We start from the raw sequence: 18,874 nt of genomic DNA, 5'->3' as shown, positions 1-18,874 counted from the left end.
AAGGCATGGGAACTGCCAATCGTGCCTCACAGTAACAAACACAGTCCTTATTTTTATTCCCTCAAATATTATAGTAACAACTTCTAGGAGTAAAATTGTTTCTAGATCATAGGATAGAATTTAACTTATTAATATATTCTGGAACTTGTTCCATAAAGATCACTGTAACTTCCAAATTCTCTGCCTTTGAGAATACGGTTGTTAAATGCTCATTAGTATCATCTATTGGTTTTTCAGCGCTGTAAGAAGCCTACGAAATGATGCAACACAGCTCTCCCTTCTGGCCCTCCTGACTCCCTGTACAGGGGGCTCAGATAATGGTGCTTCTAGGCTAACAGCCTCCCACGTCCGCCTCTCCACAGCCATCATTCCCTCCTTCCATCAGCCAAGAACTTGCTGAGTGCTGAAAATAGAGGGTTCGATGGGAAATTACCCTCACTTCTAAGCACTCACAGGCAGGCACAGAAACAAATAATGACATAAAGGCAATAAGGGCTTTCACAGAGGTACGGCCAAAGCAACATGGAAGTCCAAAGATGAATCACTTAACTCTTCATAATGAGGCTAAAAGAGGCTTCCTGGAGTAGAGGGCTTTTCAGCCACACAGCACAAAGGCTGAATAAGGGCCATTCTGAGCATGGGAAACAGCCCGTGTGGTGAAGGCAGGGAAGTGAGCAAAGAGCGGGATTCAGGAGGGCAGTAGCTCCGGGCACATGTCAGGGACATGTTGATTTTGTCCCTATTGCGGTGAGAAGCCATTAGTTGCAACCACCCAAGCCACCTGATCAGATTTATATTTTAGAAGAATCCTTGGCCACAAAAGACAAGGGCTGTGAGAATATAAGAAGAAGGGAAGGGTAAACAGTGGCAAATGCTGCCGAGGCAGCAGGTTTGATAAGGGAACAAATCCATCCTTTGGATTTGGAAGCCATCAGTCCATGGTGACTCTAAATAAAGAATAGATACAATGCAGTGATAAGATAGGAATCAGTCCGAAGTTCTCACCCGAACATAAGTCAGCCAGGGTGTGACTCCAAACCGCCTCTCCAACCTTAACTCTCTACTCCTCTTACACACACACCTAGCCCTAAACTGAACAAAAAAAACCTAACACAACCAACGTGTCCACCTCCATGCCTCTGCTCAGGGGCACCCCCGCCTGCTGTGCCTTCCCACCCCGCTCCAAGCAAGTGCCTTCTGGTCCCAGCGTGGTGCTACCTCACCGTCTGGACTCCACCAGTGAATACAGAGACAACTGCAGTCCTGGCCTCCTCTCAACCCCCACGGCACTACCAGTTTCTGCCTTACATCACTGAAATTTACACACATCTCGTTTTGGAAATGTTCTCCAAACTCTTCACAAACTCCATCACCAACGTAGACGGGACTACACACTTGCTCTAGGTGTCCAAACATGTCATGAAAGGATGTACACACACTTAATCAACACCAAAGACTTAAATCACCACAATGTCCTGTCACAATTTATAGTAACACACATGAAGCACAAAGTAACAGAGATAAGATCCCATAGGTTTTCACAGTATTTATTTTTTTTAATTGTGTCTCTTCTCTAATGATATATTGAAGGGATTTTGAGATTTGAAATCATTTGTTGCATTCAGAGTGCAAAATATCTTCAGCATACACAAAGTCATAAATTATTAGGGACTAGATTAAGGTAGACCTAATCAAGGTAAAAAATAATACTAGTAACTGGATCACCTTCGAAGCATTCCTTCCTGCACATCTCAGTGGTTAGGGAAAAGGGGCAAAAAAAATACCTCCCTCCACACAGGGATCTGATTGCCAGCCAGCTTGATCGATTCAAAATTTACTACAATGTTCTAAAAGCTACCTTATGGCTATATTTATTTTACAGGAAGCCTTTGGATCCCATCGCACCTTTATGTCAACAGCAAATCAAACCCAATGAAATATTTTATTCACAAGGATATTTTTGTTTTATGTTTTACCTTCAACTTCTTTTTCATTTCTGAAGTCTCTTGCATCTTCTTATACCCTTTTATCTCTGCAGCCTGAATGGCAGTCTTTGATTTCAAAATGCAGTTCAACAGTTCTGCACTCACAGCATCAAACCTGATTTAAGATTCAGATGTTACTGTTTGTCATTTCTCTCCTTCTATTGTTTCACTTGGCTCAAGATACAGAGCCATCAAAACACCCACCAGGCACGTGTTCTAAATATACCTCAAAAAAAGGCAACATAGACATAGAGTAACTACACAAAATAAAATCACGCATTTAAAATTAAAAGTTTGAAGAGAGGAATAATATTGTCATGTTAATAAATAATGTTTCGATAATTGAAAAATTTTTAAACTTTGTAAGAAATCATTTGTTTTCTGTAGATGAAAACTCCTGTAGGTAATGAAAAAGGCTTGATTAGAAACTAACAGGAAAAAGCAGGTAGAGAGATCCTTAAAGTCAATGCGTACTTTAATTTAACGTAATTCTTGAGTCCAGTATATGCCAGGCACTGGACTGGGCTCTTGATATGAAGGTAAATCAGACACAATCCCAGGCCCCGTGGAGCTTCCAGTCTAGTTGGGGCAAAAACCCAAGAGAACTCGCCAGGTGTGAATGCTAGGAATTCACAGTAAGGGCTCCTGATTCAGTCAGGGAGGGATGGCTTCCTGGAGCGCAACAGCGGTATTATGCCCAGGAGCATTCCTTGCAAAGGGAGAACAAAGAGAAGGAGGACCCCACTGCAAACAGCAAGTGGCTAGGTGTGGCTGAAATGGTGAATACTAGGCAGGGAAGGACCACTGCCAACATGGCAGAAAGCCACACCAACCTGTTCCCAGAAGGCCCTGCAGGACAGACTAAGGAGTCTGGGCACAACTGAAGGGCAACAGAGAGCCAGTGAAGGCTTGAAAGCACTGGCATGATTGTGTTCATCATACAGTGTTCACCGTGCAGAAAGAATAAAGAGAGGCAAGACCACAGGATAGCAGGCTGTGGTGGTCCCAGGAGCCAGAGCAGAGAAGTGACGATGGGAAGGAAAAGAGTGGACAAACCCAAGAAGGCCTGTGGAAACCATCGTGAGGAGGGGCAAGAGGGGAACACTCACTGATTGTCAGCCACGTACCCGGCCCTTTGCTAAGTGTTCTGCGTATATTATTAACTCAAGTTAGCCTCACAACAACCCTGAGAGGCCTAGCCTATTATTAGCCCTTTTAAAGCTGGAAAAATGGAGCTCAGGGAGGTTTTAAATAACTGCCTCAGGCCACAAAGCTATAGATGGTGGAGTTCAGTGGGTCCTCCTCACCAGGCCTCTACCCACACGGCCTCTCAACACAACTGCTGAGGATTTTTAGGTACTTTAAGGGAAGCACAGCTTGTCTGATTCTTTTTGAGAAATAGCTTAAAATGTTTCTGGTGAATTATGAATATTTGGTTTTTACAGAGCAGAAATGTTAACAGAGATCTCCATTACCAGAAAGAATTATGCCTCCATCCCTCCAGCTGGTAAAGACAGCCACCAGCAGTACCAAGGAAAGAGAAAGAGGGGGACATAAACTGCCATTTCTGAAGCAGGTATTCTAAACTGTACTGAGCTCACATCTGCTCAGACAGCCCATTCTGAGACAAGCTAATAGTGGTTTCTACAGCAGACTGAAGGTATTAAAGGGTCTAGAAGGCAGGTCACACTCGGAATGGTTAAGGATACTCTCCACTGTAGGCCAACAGAAATGGGCATGTGAAACCCCCTCCCATACCGACGAGGCCCCACACTGAAGAGGACTGTTGGGACTGTACCTCGTCCCCGAAAGCAGAACTAGTACACAAGGGGAGACATGAAGGGGGTGGACTTGGCTGCCCATAAAAATAACCTTTCTAATAACAAGACCTCACTGCCTTCTGACATAATGAGCTGCACATACACAAGCTTCTGCTTGTCTAAGAATTAACTGAAGGAATTTCTGCATCAATCAAATCATGGACTAGAAGACTGTGGTACTCACAGCTGGGTGCCCAACCAACAGACACACCCCTCCCACACTTCTCTGTGCTGTCCAACTCCCCCGGAACACAGTTACAGAGACCAAAAAAGCCAAACAGTCTCAACGTCCCAGGCACCCAGGGTGGGGCAAGTGACTGAATCCTGGCCAGTGAGACCACGGGGGAAGGTAACCAATGTCTTCTAGGCAAGGTCTTTCTCCCTGATTTAAAAAAAAAAAAAAAAAAACAGACAGATAAGGAAAAACTGCCCTTCCTACATATATCAGGTTATACAAGGCTGTATGCCCAGTGCTACAGCAGGATCTCGGGACCACGAGAGGACAAGCATGATGGTGAAAGGCACATACTCGGACAGGCAGGGTGGCAGAGTGCTGAGCCCCACCACCCCTTCAACGTGTCCAGTCTCCGGACTTCTTGTAATGGGAGCGAATCAATGACCTCATTGTTCAGGTCACCTTTGGTAAAGGATTCTGTTTCCTCCAGCAGACTGCACTCTCTCAACAACATGCTCGTGTTTAAGATTTCATAGCTCTGCACCCTTAGTCTTTTACAACCTGCTTCCGAATGCACCAAGTCAGCGCTGGCGAGACACACCACCAGATCTACCTGGCAGAAGATAAACACTCAGGAAATAAAAGCTCTGTGGCAGTGTTAACAGCAGCAGCGTCTTCTTCCCGTGCTGCCTTGGCTCGCTCCAAAAGCAAAGGTTCCGCAGCTGCCCCTGCTCCTTGGAGGTGCTCTGGCCCTGCAGGGAGATGCTGGCGGGAGGCAGAAACGCAGCCCGATTACCAAAATGAAAATCATCCGGTAAAACTGAATCCCACTTCGTCTAACAGAAGCTACATTGGGGAAATCGTATCATTTTTATCCAGGCCTAAAATAATTGGCCATTTATCCAAGCACTGGGATTCTCCTGTAAAAGGGAGAGAACAGAAGGGCTGATTTATGGCTTGGCTGCTACAGCATGGGTGAGGCACATTACCGGGGTGTCACACAGCCCAGCTCCGCAGAGTAGCTGCCATTAGTAAATGCTCAAGTTATATCAGCTGTGATTAGTCCTTTTCTAAAGAGCCTGAGTTTCCTCTGAATCAATAAGACCAAAAAAAGACATTTTATGTCAAAGATGGATCTTTAAGTCAAACATAAAGAATGTGTCCATGAATCTGACAAAGGAATTAACAAAGGAAGAAAGAAAATGTGAAAAAAGAATGAGAGGAAAAAGGGAACTACAAAGGAATGACTTCCCTGCATTTAGTATTTCTGAATGGCAAGAAGAGGAAAGAGAGGCACAAAGAATCAGGAGAGCTATCAAAAGCAAAACCGCCAGGGTTCTCACAGTGGAAGAAGGAACAAACAAGGATCTTCCCAAAGCAGACAACGGAAAGAAGAAGGAAGGGTTCACCACACAGTTTTCCAGATTGAACACAGGATAAATAAAAACACCCTCGGGTGTTTAGCCCGTGTGGAGGAGAACACTCAGAAGACTCAGGGCTAGTGAGGGGTTTGGCAACTGAATTTCTGTAACAATAATTACATCTGGATGTGCATAGGATGAGTGATTAGTACAAAAATCCATGATGGGCGGTACTGTGTTTGGAAAACTCTATCTGTTCTCACTTTTTCTTAGCCTCGAGATCCCCGGGAATCTGTCTCTTCTTCGGGGGAGGTGGAGGGGGCAGTTCTTGCTTTGACCTTTTCGTAGTTACTTGTTCTCGTACGCGAACAGTCTCCAAAAGATCCTTCTGAGGGATCTGGGACATCCCCAGCTTTGCCACCGCCTGAGTCACCTGAAGGATAAATCAGCCAGATGTTTGAATGTTTCCTCACCGCTTTATTGAGCTGTAATTCACAGGCCATGCCGTCCTCCCTTCGACGGTACACAGCTCAGTGGTGACCAGTATGTTCAGAGTTGTGCTACCACCCCGCTCTCTCATTGCAGAAGTTTTGTCATTTCCCCAAAAGAAACTCCGTACCCATTAATAGTCTGCCACTCCCCATCCTCTCTCCCCCATCCACCCCTGGTGACTACTAATCTATTATGTCTACGGATTTGCCTATTTTGGATATGTCACATAGATAGAATGACAGTGCATTGAATCTTGTGACCAGCTTCTTGTGCTTAGCATAATATTTTCAAGGTTCATTCACATTGTAGCGTGTGTCAGCACTTCATGTCGTTAACCACCAGATAATACTCCATTGAATGGATAGACCACACTTGTTCATCCGTCCATCTGTTGATGGGACATTTGGGCTGTTGCACTTTTGTGCTATTGTAAATAACACTGCTACAAACATCCATGTAAAACCAAAGTTGTATTTTCAATCAATTCACTAATATATATTTTTTAAATTAATGAGATTATTTAAGATTTAAAGATGATTTAATGGATTCATATCTAAACATCAGTTTACTAAGAGTTAAGTTACTGGATATTAGTAAGTTTTTTTAAGATTTATTAAAATTTACTTCAGAAAAGTAAAGACTTTTGACATGTCAAATTCTCAATTTTATAGTAAGCTAGGCATAAGGAATCTGCTTTTTAGTTTGCAGTTTACCTACTATTCTTTTACCGCATAAAAACTAAAACTAACTTGAACATTTAATTTCTACTTCATGGCACAACATATAATCCAAAGCAAAAGGTACCTGGTTGGAGGAATCTTCTAGTCTCTGAACCAAAGAATCCCATCTCTGAGTTAGTTCCTCTGAGTCACTGTTGATCTTCTTAGATGCCTTGGGATTATCAAGTAATTGACCCACATCCTGGCCAATCTCACTTAGCTGATCCAATGCTTGACGTTTCATTTCCATGTCTTCTTTCAAAATCTAGTATTTCAAATATTTATTAGATGACTCCCTCTTAAAAGGACTCCATATTCCTGCTCCCCAGTCAGGAAATGTAAATATACACTTCAAAGTAAAATTTACTTGCCATGCAGTTCACTAATGCTAAAACATTAGATTCCTGGTTCTAGATCATTACATGCCAGCACTCTAGTGTCAGGTAATGAGTCATAATCTGTATTCACTAAACTGCATTAGCCAATGATACGAAACACTAAAACATCACAGGCTTACAAAACAGATGTCGACATTGACAACACTTACAGCCAGCCGTCGAATGCTGACACTTAGTTCCTTTTGGTCTTTGAAGTTGCTTGTCTGGACTTTATTTAAAGCCTCTTCTTTTTCAGTTAGCCAAGCTTTCAACAAGCACTACAAGTAATAACAAAAGTTAGAAATATATTTGGAGAATCATTTGGTAATTCAATTCAATCAAGTTCCCAAATCTCTAACTTTTATGCTGAGGCTTCACTCTTACCTAGGGTAGGAAGGACTTCAAACACCCAAGCTTGAGGCATGAATGGCCTAGAAATACATCTTTCTTTAAGATAGTATCCTTCTCAGATTTGCAACAGATCAATCTGACATTAGCCCCACACCTGGGTAATTAAACTCTAAGGGCGGTAGGTGGATCTAAAAGGCTAAATACAACAACTATCCAAGTCTCCAAAAGAATCACATTATAACTCTCTAGAGGAAGGAGGAAGCTTGGGAACTGTCCTTTCCCAGCCCCTCATTTCAGGGAGGAAAGACAGATCAGCCATCCTATGTTCAAGATCACTTGGTTAGTTAATGAGAGGATCAGATCAAAGACCCACACCCCAAAGCCAACAGTTTTCCACAGCATCATTCAGGAAAATCACACTAATGCCCCAGGTTCAACAGCAATTGTGATTCAAAGAGAAAGTTTAAGGATAGTCCAAAGCCAACACAAAGATATTTAAACCTCATTGGACAACATGCAGAAGATGTTTAGTAATGTAGAAAGATAAACTTGAAAGAGGGGTGGAAAACCCAATGGCTACATTGGAATAATTCTTCCCAAAATATAGTATCTGCCGCAGAAGCTCTTTTCTATATAGTTGGAGGAGAAAATCTGGGTTCTGTGTTCGCAGTAGGATCAATTCTTTCCCCAACTATTTTATTTATCAGTTTAATAGTTATTCCTTGCTTCTATATTCCCCCCCAAAGAGAAAAAGGTGAATATTAAGAAATTAGATGGCAAACAGGGATCCTGTCCTCAGTATAGTAAAGGTCGTAAAATATGCACATAAATAACCTATGGCAAAAGAAAGTACAGACACCATAAAAAATATATATGTAATAGTTTATTTTATATTTGTAATATATAACAATATATATTTATGTAATAAAAAATATAACATTATATAATGGTGTCTGCACTCTATTTTATTTGGTAATTAAATACACACATACACACACACACACATTAAATATCATGGCAAATCCAAAGAAGAGATGACTTCCAGTTTTAGGATAGTGGGGGATGGAGAGGTAGTTTATAGATGACTTCATGTTCCTTGAGGAAGAGGAGAACTCAAAAATGAAAAAACTGGTAAAAAGACATTCCATAGAAGATACCCCATCTTAAACGAAAATAGGCTAGAAAACAAACTGAATACATTCACTCTTTCAAAAACACGAAAACAAAACAATAACACAAACCATGAGGAAGTTACAATGTGCCGTGCGTTGGGAATAGAACAGTGAAAAAGAACTAGCACTAGTCTCATGGCACTGACAGTCTAGGAATGGGCTACAAACTGGGAATTCAGGGTTTGAACCTGGGTACATAGAAGGATGGAGGGAAAATTAAAGTTGGAAAGGTAGGTTGGAGACCTGCATGCCACACTTAAACTTGGCCTATCCTGCACAAGTTTGGAACTAATTCTCAGAGCCCATTTCTAACTATCGTAAAGGTTCTGCGACCAAGTGAAAGATAGTCTCTTGAAAGATTTTTTAATTCAGATTCAGTTTATTTAGTCTCATTCCATGCAAAAGCAAATATCTATATATTAAGTACCAATGTCCAATTCTACATCTTAACAAGACTCTCCATCCCTAACACTAACAGAAAGCCATTCAAAGGTTAGTTTTAAATCTAACGTAATAAAAATGGCCAAAATACTAGTCATTCCCTATTTTTAAAATATTTTTTAATTACCAAATTAAAAGTATTTCCAAATTTTAAATTATTTTACTTAGTAGAGGAGTAACACTGGTTTTCTCTAGCAATCAATGTCTCCTACTGTCATTACTGAAGTAAAATTTACTCTGTGACTCCTTGACCTGAATACAAGGGTCCAAGTAAATATAAACATTTATAAAGTGAAATGTAAATATTTCAAAAGTCAGAATAAGATCCATCAAAGGATTCTTAATAAGAAAATTCTGTCCAAAGACTGGGGGCAGGAGGTAGTGATTAACAATTTATACTGGGACAAATTTTGCAACCTACTTTTTAGATGTTCTCTCTGCCACCATATTTAGTAAACCACAAAACATCCTACACTTGTTTTTATCCCTTGAAAAGAATATAATTGCTTTTTGTGGATGGAAATGAAATGTATTTAAAAGAATCTAAATGGACACTGAAATGTGAGAAAAAAGTATCTGCTTATTTTCTAAAACCACAAATGTTTGACATTTTGGGAGAAAAGTTTTGCTTATTTTTATTCTGTTTTGATGGTTGCTCTTCTGGAATGATGGAGGGTGGGCAAAGGGCCACCACTCTGACTGGAAGTTTCATTTGCTGTAGTAATCTTTATTGGAAAAAATACAGTATTAACCCAGTATTAAATTAATGGTGTTTCCAAATAATATTTTCTTGTTAATTTCAGTAGTTATTCTGGTTAAAAAACAAGAAAAATTGTGATTTAAAATTCACAAAGCATTGAGTGGACTCATTTATGCATTACTTACTGAGTTAAATTTGCTAGGCACTATAATGTTGATACAAGTTCAAACTCAATACCCAACACAAATACAATAAAAAATCATAATCATGAAAGCAGAATGTCTAACTACTAACATTCTAAATAATTAACACATCAAATTAAGTGTTACTACAATGAAGCCATATAATGTGATTTCTATGAATAAGCTACCTGATCAGTTATAAAATGCATAGAAATCTGATTTTGATAATAATAAACATTGTGTAATTTCCTTTCAAAGGAAAGTAAACAAGACAAGTTTATCGTAATGCCATTAATAAAGATAGATTACTTTTCACTATGTCTTGCCCATTATGGGTAACAGTTTCATACCTGTTCTTCCAATAATTCCTGCCACAATATATTGATTTCTTGTAACCTATTCCAACGTTCCTCAGTCCAACGGCACACTGCTGTCCAACGTTCACCAAGTTTCTAGTAAAGGAAGAAACCGTCCTTTGTCAACAGAACCTTAAAAGATAGTTATAATGATCCTTAAAGAAATTCATGACATCCATTGCCCTTTACTACAGAGTAGCAATTTATGAAAAATATTTTTAATAAAAATTGCTTTAAAATAATACAGATGAATCCTATAAATTTATAGATGAGGAAAACTAATTTCCACAGAATTTAACTGTTGCATATTACATAGCTAAAAAGTGGTACAGCTAGAACTCTATTCTTTAACTTTTGACTCCAAATTCCTGCTCTTTCCGTATCAGTGGTTTTTATATGACAATTTGACATTTTTACACATATCTTCAGAAGAGAGCATACATATCTACCCTTTTGTGCTTCAAATTTTTCAGGCTATAATTATCTTTTCAAAAAATTCATTGCATCAATTAACCACCTTTTATATGCCAAGAAAATTTTCATATGGAATACCAAAATTACAAAAAAAAAAAAAATTTAACCTTACAAAAACTGTTTTCAGTTTCTGTAAGATTTAAAAAAAATGCTTAATTGATTCTTTCTGTTTATATTACATAAAAATCAGGGATAGAATCTTAGGAGTATTAGCAATGCTAAATAAATAAATTTGGTTGTTTAAAAATCATTATTCATGGTGACTTTCCCAACTAATTATTTTATTACCATTTTATAAATAATGATGAACAAATGCTACATTTAATTTCTACGTTACTTACATGTGCAAGGAATTATTTAATTCATATTACACTACTTCAATATTTAATATCAGAGGAAGCTCTGTAGAACATGAAATTAGAGCCAAAAGACAGGTCTTCAGTCTTGGTGTGAAAATTCATTGCCTACTTAAATCTCAGTGGCATCCCATGACCTTTCTGAATCTCAGTCTCCTCACTGTTAAATACGCAAGACATGAATGCCTAGCTCTTAGGTTACTGTAACAACTAAGTACTGCTACAGCAAAAAGGCTCAGAACCACTGGCTAACTTTAAATGTTATAAAAGAAAAAGAATTTCATATAATAAGATTATAGTCTGAAAGTGACTGAAAATCATTTGGTGACATCATATCAGGTAATCCAAATTCTGTTCAAATACAATACTAATAAATCTCTTATTAAACACTTGTAAAGATACACTATAGCCTTTGCACAAAAAGCAGCAATTTATTGGGGTTCCCAAAACTGTTGTTGAAACTCACGCGCTGATCTACCAAAGCAGCAGGGATATTTAACCATACACAGCTGAAATTCTCAAACACAAACTGGCCCCACTCCCAGGGCTTCAGGTCTGTGTGGAGCCCGGGAATCTACATTTTAACAAAGTCCTCAAGTGATTCTGAGCAAGAAGTCTGTCTGTATAGTACTTGTCAAGATCAATTCCTGTGCTTCCCGATCTAGATTTCATTTTGCAGGAGGAAGCTGGGGACCACAAGCAGCCTTGCCCATCCAGCCCAAGGGCAGGGAAGGAAAGATACTGAGGTACTGTTGTAAACCCAGAAGCTGGGAAACCCCAACTGGGAAGCACAGACTAAAGGTTAGTGTAGTCCTCTAATGAACAGTGAGACAGGACCTGAAGAATAGGGGGGTGCCATAGCAGGGTTTCAGACCACAGGGTCCTTGCAAGTAGCCCATCTCCAGGGTCCATACCTGTAACTGATCTTCGAGGACCGCAGTGGCGCTCTCACCACTGTTTTCATCAACAATCACCACCATGTGCGTTAGTGAATTTACCTTCACCTGTTCAGCCTCAAGATCATTTTGCAAACGCTAGGGGAAAAAGATTAAGATACACCGTTATTTCTACTCTCTTCAAATTTACCTATTTAAAATCCACTCAGCTGTCGATAGTAATTAAGGACACTCAATGAGGCATCGTGTTTAAACTTCCCATCATTACCCTAAGTGTTCTACTAATGAACAAGTCCCTTATACATTTTTACATTTCATTATGAACCAAAGCAGGTTGAAAAATTCAGTTCCACAACAGATCGCAAATGAGGTATCATCGCTCATTTATTGTAAGTTCCAGGGGAAAAAAAAAAGTGGAATAGATGGCTTCAGTGAATATAATAGAAATCAAGATAAAAAAAGACAAAAAAAAATATACAGAGTCAGATCATTTTAGTGAAGCATAATGTAAGGGGAGAGGTACGTGGAATGGTATCTGAAAGTCAGAAGCTATTCAGATGAGCTACCCAGGAAAGCAATTCAAGATATATGCACAACTTCCATTCTCCCCTTTTCCATGGTTCCGAGCATGACAGGCCATAAAATTTTTGTATATAGGCAATTTATTTAAACGCTACCAACAGTGTTGTCAAATGACTCATGAGTCATGTTTAATGTATCCCTAAGGTTTTATTTATCAGTTATCTAGATAATCCACTGAAAAACAAAACTCTTCAAACAATTTGCAAAGAGGCTATTTTACTCCTCCTTTCCTTGACTATGAAAAGTTATCTTCTAAATGTGTGACCAAATTATATTGTCTACCAAATTTCGATTCCTCATGTAGTGCCGGACACTCCCCTATCCCACAGAAGAAACACAGCTCGCGTTACAGGATTAGGCAGAGAGAAATCTGAGGGGTTGCCTCTTTGCCCACCCCCTGCATTAATGCCAATACACTAGGGACTTTAACCCTGGAAAGCCTTATGAACACTAAGTACTTTCATAAGAAAACTACACATACTTACGTAAAATTTTATCTGCACTGTCATCCCAGGCTTTAGAAAAGTCACACCCCCACGAACTCCACCCTAACAGACACTGAATAAAAGAGAACACTGAAGAAGTGTCCCATCTCTGCACGAATGACAGAAGCCACCAGCCCTTAGAAGGCTAAGTGCTGCCTTTTCGTATTTGATAAGGTATAAAAGAAATATGAGCCAGATTTACTTTATGGTCTTCTAGCAGCTTTTGTAGGGATTTTAAATCGTCATCCAGGGGGCAAGTTTCCATCTTCTGAATGCGTTCTTCTGTGAGCGATAACCAGGCGGAGAGCTGCTGCAACTGCTTCTTTTGTAGCTCCATCAACACGTCGTGCAGCCTGTCCAGGGACAAACACACATCAGCCCCACTCCTTTTTCCCTTTGCAAAGGCAAACACATGCTCCAGGCACCAAAGACAAGGGGCAAGGGAATGCAGTCTGGCCTAACCATTGAAAGTACCATTTAGTCTTTAAATATAGAAACAAGCAAAAAACACTTTTACTTTTTTCCTAAATGGAGTCAATTAAATGGGAGTCAAAGGATGCAAATCACAGCCCCCTCTATTCATATCAGAATCATTGTTTCTTCAATCCAGAATTCCTGCTTATTAAATAGGTGGAAATTGCAATGGAATGCCGCTTGCTCCTTAATACACAATACATGAAATAAAATGAACCATGGGGGGCGGGGGGGTAACTGCTCTAAAAAAAAATGTTACCAGATGGGGGCGCCTGGGTGGCACAGCGGTTAAGAGTCTGCCTTCGGCTCAGGGCGTGATCCCGGCGTTATGGGATCGAGCCCCACATCAGGCTCCTCTGCTATGAGCCTGCTTCTTCCTCTCCCACTCCCCCTGCTGTGTTCCCTCTCTCGCTGGCTGTCTCTATCTCTATCAAATAAATAAATAAAATCTTTTAAAAAATGTTACCAGATGAAATTGTAGATAAATACTACATAGTCCTGTCTTCAGATAAGAGTTCATGGCTAGCCGATTTTCATAGTGTGAAGAGATAACCGTCCATATGAAAGTCTTCTCCTTTTCTGCTAATTTCTGTGTTCCAACCTTACCCTCTCATTTGGTTAACATATCAAAGAGGAAACAAAGATCGCACAAAATGCCAACACTACAAAAAGGAAAGTGCAAATTTTACAAGGCAAGTTCTGAAATTATCTTGTCTTTGCAGACATGCGGGCTCTCTTACTAAGCTAAACTGGGTAACGCAGTCGATGGAATAAAGTGTTCGTTTTCTTTGCTTCCACTCACCGGGACTGTCTGTCCATACTATCCACCCTAAGTGCCTCCCATCTAGCGTTTAGCAGGGTCATTTGTTCCTGAATCTCAAATTCCTCTTCATCTGACAGAGTTCCTTGTGTTAGCAGCCGGTTTCCCGCCTGCAGGACGCTCCCCACACTGCTCTGGTGGGCCGTCAGCTCCATCATAAAATCCTAGAAAGATACATCATTATATTTGTGGGCTGCTCATGGAAGAAAAAAATCTTAATAAACTGTTAGTGCCTGATATCAGTGCTGCAGAAAAACGCAGCCATGTAGAGCATAAATAAAGTAGACTTTGATCCAATTGTTTAAGCTCCGAATATAGGAAATAAGCAGCTGGCCTAAGTAAAAAGGGGAACAGATCAAAGAGGACAGTGTTACATCTGATAATACCAGCTGTTTTTAAATAAATGCTGATCATGCTACCAATTGTGAACATGGAATTATGAGAAAATAGAATAAATAAAACACCATGCTCACCCAAGAGGAACTGCTTAAGGAATATTACCATTTCTGTTATTTTCAAATCAAAATAGCAAATAAAACCTGTCAATTAATATCCCAACACACCGAAAAAAACCTAATCAAAGGAAATCTCTGTATAATCAAATACAACACGATATATACACATTCTCAAAACAATAGGATTTTTTCATTATATAAAATTATACAGGAGGGGCGCCTGGGTGGCACAGCGGTTGGGCGTCTGCCTTCAGCTCAGGGCGTGATCCCGGCGTTCTGGGATCGAGCCCCACATCAGGCTCTTCTGCTATGAGCCTGCTTCTTCCTCTCCCACTCCCCCTGCTTGTGTTCCCTCTCTCGCTGGCTGTCTCTCTCTCTGTCGAATAAATAAATAAAAAATCTTTAAAAAAAAAAAAAAATTATACAGGAACACTGGATATGACATTTGCTTAATTATCCAAGAAATGCAAATAGTCACTTTCTAGGGAGCACTCAAAACCTAACGATTTGGTGTATTGATTAGCCATGCTGTGTGTTAATTACAACACTACATAACTTCAGAAAGAAGCAGTACTACACGTTAATTTTTGTCCGTGGCTCCACAGAATATCCAAGTCATGGTAAGATTAAAATCTGAAATCTAATTCCAATGCACCGTTAATCACCCACGGCAATTTTATAACAAAGCCCTATTTAAACATCACAAGGCCTAACACAGGCCATGACCTCCCTGTGGAGAAGTCAGTGAACAACACACATGGGGGAAGAGCCCCTGACTGGGCGCAGACGCCATGGTGGGTATACCCTCTCACCAGCTACAGACTACTCACCTCATGGGTGGCAAACTGGTCTTTGACTTCTTCTACATCATCAGAAATGTCATCCTGCTCCTGGAACGTGTCCTCGGCGGACAGCAACCAGGTGAGCACTTCCTCCAGCGCTATCTGATAGCTGTCCAGATCCATGTCAACCGCGGTGACAGTGCTCGGGGTTTCAGCTCCAGGGCCCTCATGCTCCTCCTCCAGTGCTGAGCTCTAGAAAAACCACCCCAAGAAAACACCCACGAGCATCATGAAAACGAGAAGGCGTTCAACAAACACACGCTGTATGGAGAACCTTAAGGGAGGTTCCACCATGACCTCGGCATTCATCCAATTCTCAAGAGCTGGGCACGCGATGCCATGAACTAGGCGGGAGGCATTTATTAAGTGTGCAAGGAAGGCAAAGAGCACAAAAGTGGAATGCACTCCTGGATTCTGTACTCAACGGAAATTCTAATACGCTTGGAGAGAGATAAATAACTCACATGAATCACTTTGGAACAAAAATAAAATGGCTATTAGCAAAGTTATAAATTCCATGGATCCAACAAGGGACGCTACTTGAGTTCACTAAGGGCTAAAACAGGAAAATTTTGGAGTGGATCTGGAACATGTTGTGCCTTGAAGGATGGATATCATTTAAAGAAAAATAGAGAGAGACTGGAACTCTGCTTTGACCCCCTGTTTTACTACATTGCATTTTTCATCGCATTTTAGACACTGAAACATAGTCAGACATCCAGGCTGGTGTGCCGATGGTATTTTTTGAGGCAACTGCCCTCGAGTTCACTTGCTGGCCTTTTTTTAAGGACCTGTGCAATAAAATTATCTCAAGCTCTTTCTAAGCAATGGAGTATTTTCTCATATACTTTAAAATCTTATAACCAAATCAATGATCTCTGTCACATAAGGGTTCCTGTTTGGAGCAATGCTTCTTTAAAATTCACGTGCAGCCTGTCTCCACTTTATTACCTCTCATCCACAATTCGTATGTGTTTCAAATATACAAAAATTTGCAGAGAACAATATATGAAATGCTCATGTATTTAGTACCTACAGTTGGATAACATTCCCTTTTACTCCAGATCAGTTTTGGTCCTTACCACTCACCCCAAAAGGCTTTGAACAATGTCACCAATAACCTTTCTATTGACAAATTCACTTTTCTAGCGTCTGCTCACCACTGTCACCCATGCTCCCACCTCCACAATCCACTTGTCACAGAGGAGCAGAAGGAGCTTTGGAAAACATAATCACACCACAAGACATCCCTGCTTAAAATCTTTCATTGCTTTCCCAATACTCTTAAGAAACAATTTAAAATTCTTAACACAGTTTTCGAAAATACTGAAACAGTGTGTGCAGACTTGTGTGTGTGTGTGCGTCTGTGTTGTGTGTATGGAGATGGTTTTCAGGGAAGACTTCTCTGAAAAAATCACAAGGAAACAGACAAGACAGGAAGCTCACCATACAAATAGTAGGTGGCGGAGCATTTCATAGACAGGGACCCACATGAGCAAAGTCTTAGGGAAGGAGAAGACAATGTCCACCATGACTACAGTGCAGTGGCCTGAGATGAACTGCAGAGGTAGTCTGGGCCTTGTAAACTAAAAGAGAAGATGAGGCCTTTAATTAGCATGAAGGCTGGAACAGAAAGAAAACACACACCAAAAACATTTTGGTGGAAGAATCAAACAGACCCAGTAAACCATATGCGGGAGTTAATCAGGGAGAACACAGATGAAACACAGGCTAATTAAGGCACAGATGCAGCCAAAGACAGAGAAGGGAAAATGAGGTAAGTTCTGGACCTAAAATCCTGAAACTATGGAGACAAAATAACCCTGGATATCAGTTAGAATTCAAACTTCTAGACTACAATGAGGACATCTGAGCACAAGGACAGTTAGTGACCAGGCAACAGTCACTTAGATGGGCCCTAGGATCCATGAGGGGTGAGGTGGGAGGCATTATTTACCTGCAAATGTTCAGAAGGTATTAATTGAAACAAGAGAGACTTTCAACTGAAAGTTTGATTTACAGAGAAATGCAAGAATTATTTGCTGACGACGTAATGCTCTACAGCATATGTTTATAGGAAGAGCCCAGAGAGGAAGGCAGCCTATCAGTGTTAGCTAGAAAGTAGCAGGTGGCAAACTCTGTCAAAGAGTAGATGATTAAGACTTGACCACATTTTATTTCTTCAGTTAACTTAATTCAGCCTCTATAGCACTAATGAAAGCATGAAAATGATGAGATTAATGTTAATACACTTGCTCTTAATCAAACAGCAAATGGCTTCTGCAATTCTTATCATGTAATCCTGAGAACCAAACAGAAATTATTATTTTATCTACACATCACAAAAGGCAAATGAAATTTCCTTTTTAAGAACGGCCTTAACTGTACAAAGTAAAATATACCATCTTTCTAACAAAAGGAAGCCTGATCCAATAAAGAAATGATTTTAAAACCAAAAGGCAACTCAGAAGATTATCTGAGGCAATTAGCAGGCGGCATCATTAATGAAGGATAGCTAAGCTACTCGAAACAAATGCTTCTCTGCATTCTTTTCAGTCAGTTATAAAACATTAGGGCTTTTCCTCAATGTCACTTGATTTTCAAAACTACTAAAGAGACCTGGGTTCAGAATCTGGCCCATCTCTTGCTCTCTTTCCTTCAATAAGTTATTTTCTTTTTCTGTAAATCATGCTATTTTTTGAAATGGAGAACATAAAAGGATTGATACTACTACCCAAAGAAAATCTGAAAAGTAAGTTCTCTGAGCCTTGGAGAATGAAAAACAAGTGTTATGCCAATTCAAAACTATTGTCATTATATGAGAATTAACTAACAGTTTTTTAAAAAGGAACTTCTTGAATGAGGATAAATGGCAATGTCAAAACAAATTTAGAAGGAAAAGTTATAGCAATGATAGCTGCTGCCTATTGAATGTCTATCAAGATCACTGTAGGTGCTTTGACTTACCTTTATAAGCAGGTGGTTTTACCCAGATTTTTCAGCTAAAACTGTGGTTGAAAAGGAAAGTAAGCAACTCAAAACAAGGAATGAACTTTAAGCTTCCAAGCCCATGTTCTGTGTCTCTCTAAAATGTATTTCATATCATTTTGAAATCCATGTATATCCCCTGGTTGCTGAGTTGGCTAACACATTGGACCAAATGACTTTTGAAAAGGTCTCATCCAACTGTTAAGATTCTCTCATTTTATGAATTAAGAGAACTGTTTAGACTAAAACAGAATAAGAAAACATGGATTGATTCAAGACAGGATAATTCAGGAAGGAAGGATAATTCAGACAGGAAGAAAAATTCATGACTTTATATCTCCCCCAAAATATACATTTATATCCTGGTAAAT

At 39.9% G+C, this 18,874-nt stretch overlaps 1 protein-coding gene across 5 annotated transcripts in view; it reads right to left on the bottom strand.

The window, feature by feature from the left end:
• Positions 1-18,874, bottom strand: part of UTRN (utrophin) — a 426,951-nt gene that overhangs the window by 281,365 nt on the left and 126,712 nt on the right. For all 5 annotated transcript variants that reach the window (XM_034669248.1, XM_034669249.1, XM_034669251.1 and 2 more), the window contains 9 exons: positions 15,504-15,707; positions 14,201-14,382; positions 13,127-13,277; positions 11,876-11,995; positions 10,126-10,227; positions 7,100-7,207; positions 6,638-6,817; positions 5,605-5,774; positions 1,977-2,100 (listed from right to left, as the gene is read on the bottom strand). In XM_034669248.1, coding sequence (XP_034525139.1) covers positions 1,977-2,100; positions 5,605-5,774; positions 6,638-6,817; positions 7,100-7,207; positions 10,126-10,227; positions 11,876-11,995; positions 13,127-13,277; positions 14,201-14,382; positions 15,504-15,707 — 1,341 coding nt within the window. The remainder of the gene's footprint in view (positions 1-1,976; positions 2,101-5,604; positions 5,775-6,637; positions 6,818-7,099; positions 7,208-10,125; positions 10,228-11,875; positions 11,996-13,126; positions 13,278-14,200; positions 14,383-15,503; positions 15,708-18,874) is intronic.

Source organism: Ailuropoda melanoleuca, chromosome 10, assembly GCF_002007445.2.
Source record: "Ailuropoda melanoleuca isolate Jingjing chromosome 10, ASM200744v2, whole genome shotgun sequence".
NCBI classification, from domain to species: Eukaryota; Metazoa; Chordata; class Mammalia; order Carnivora; family Ursidae; genus Ailuropoda; species Ailuropoda melanoleuca.
This window is presented reverse-complemented; position numbering and strand designations above follow the sequence as displayed.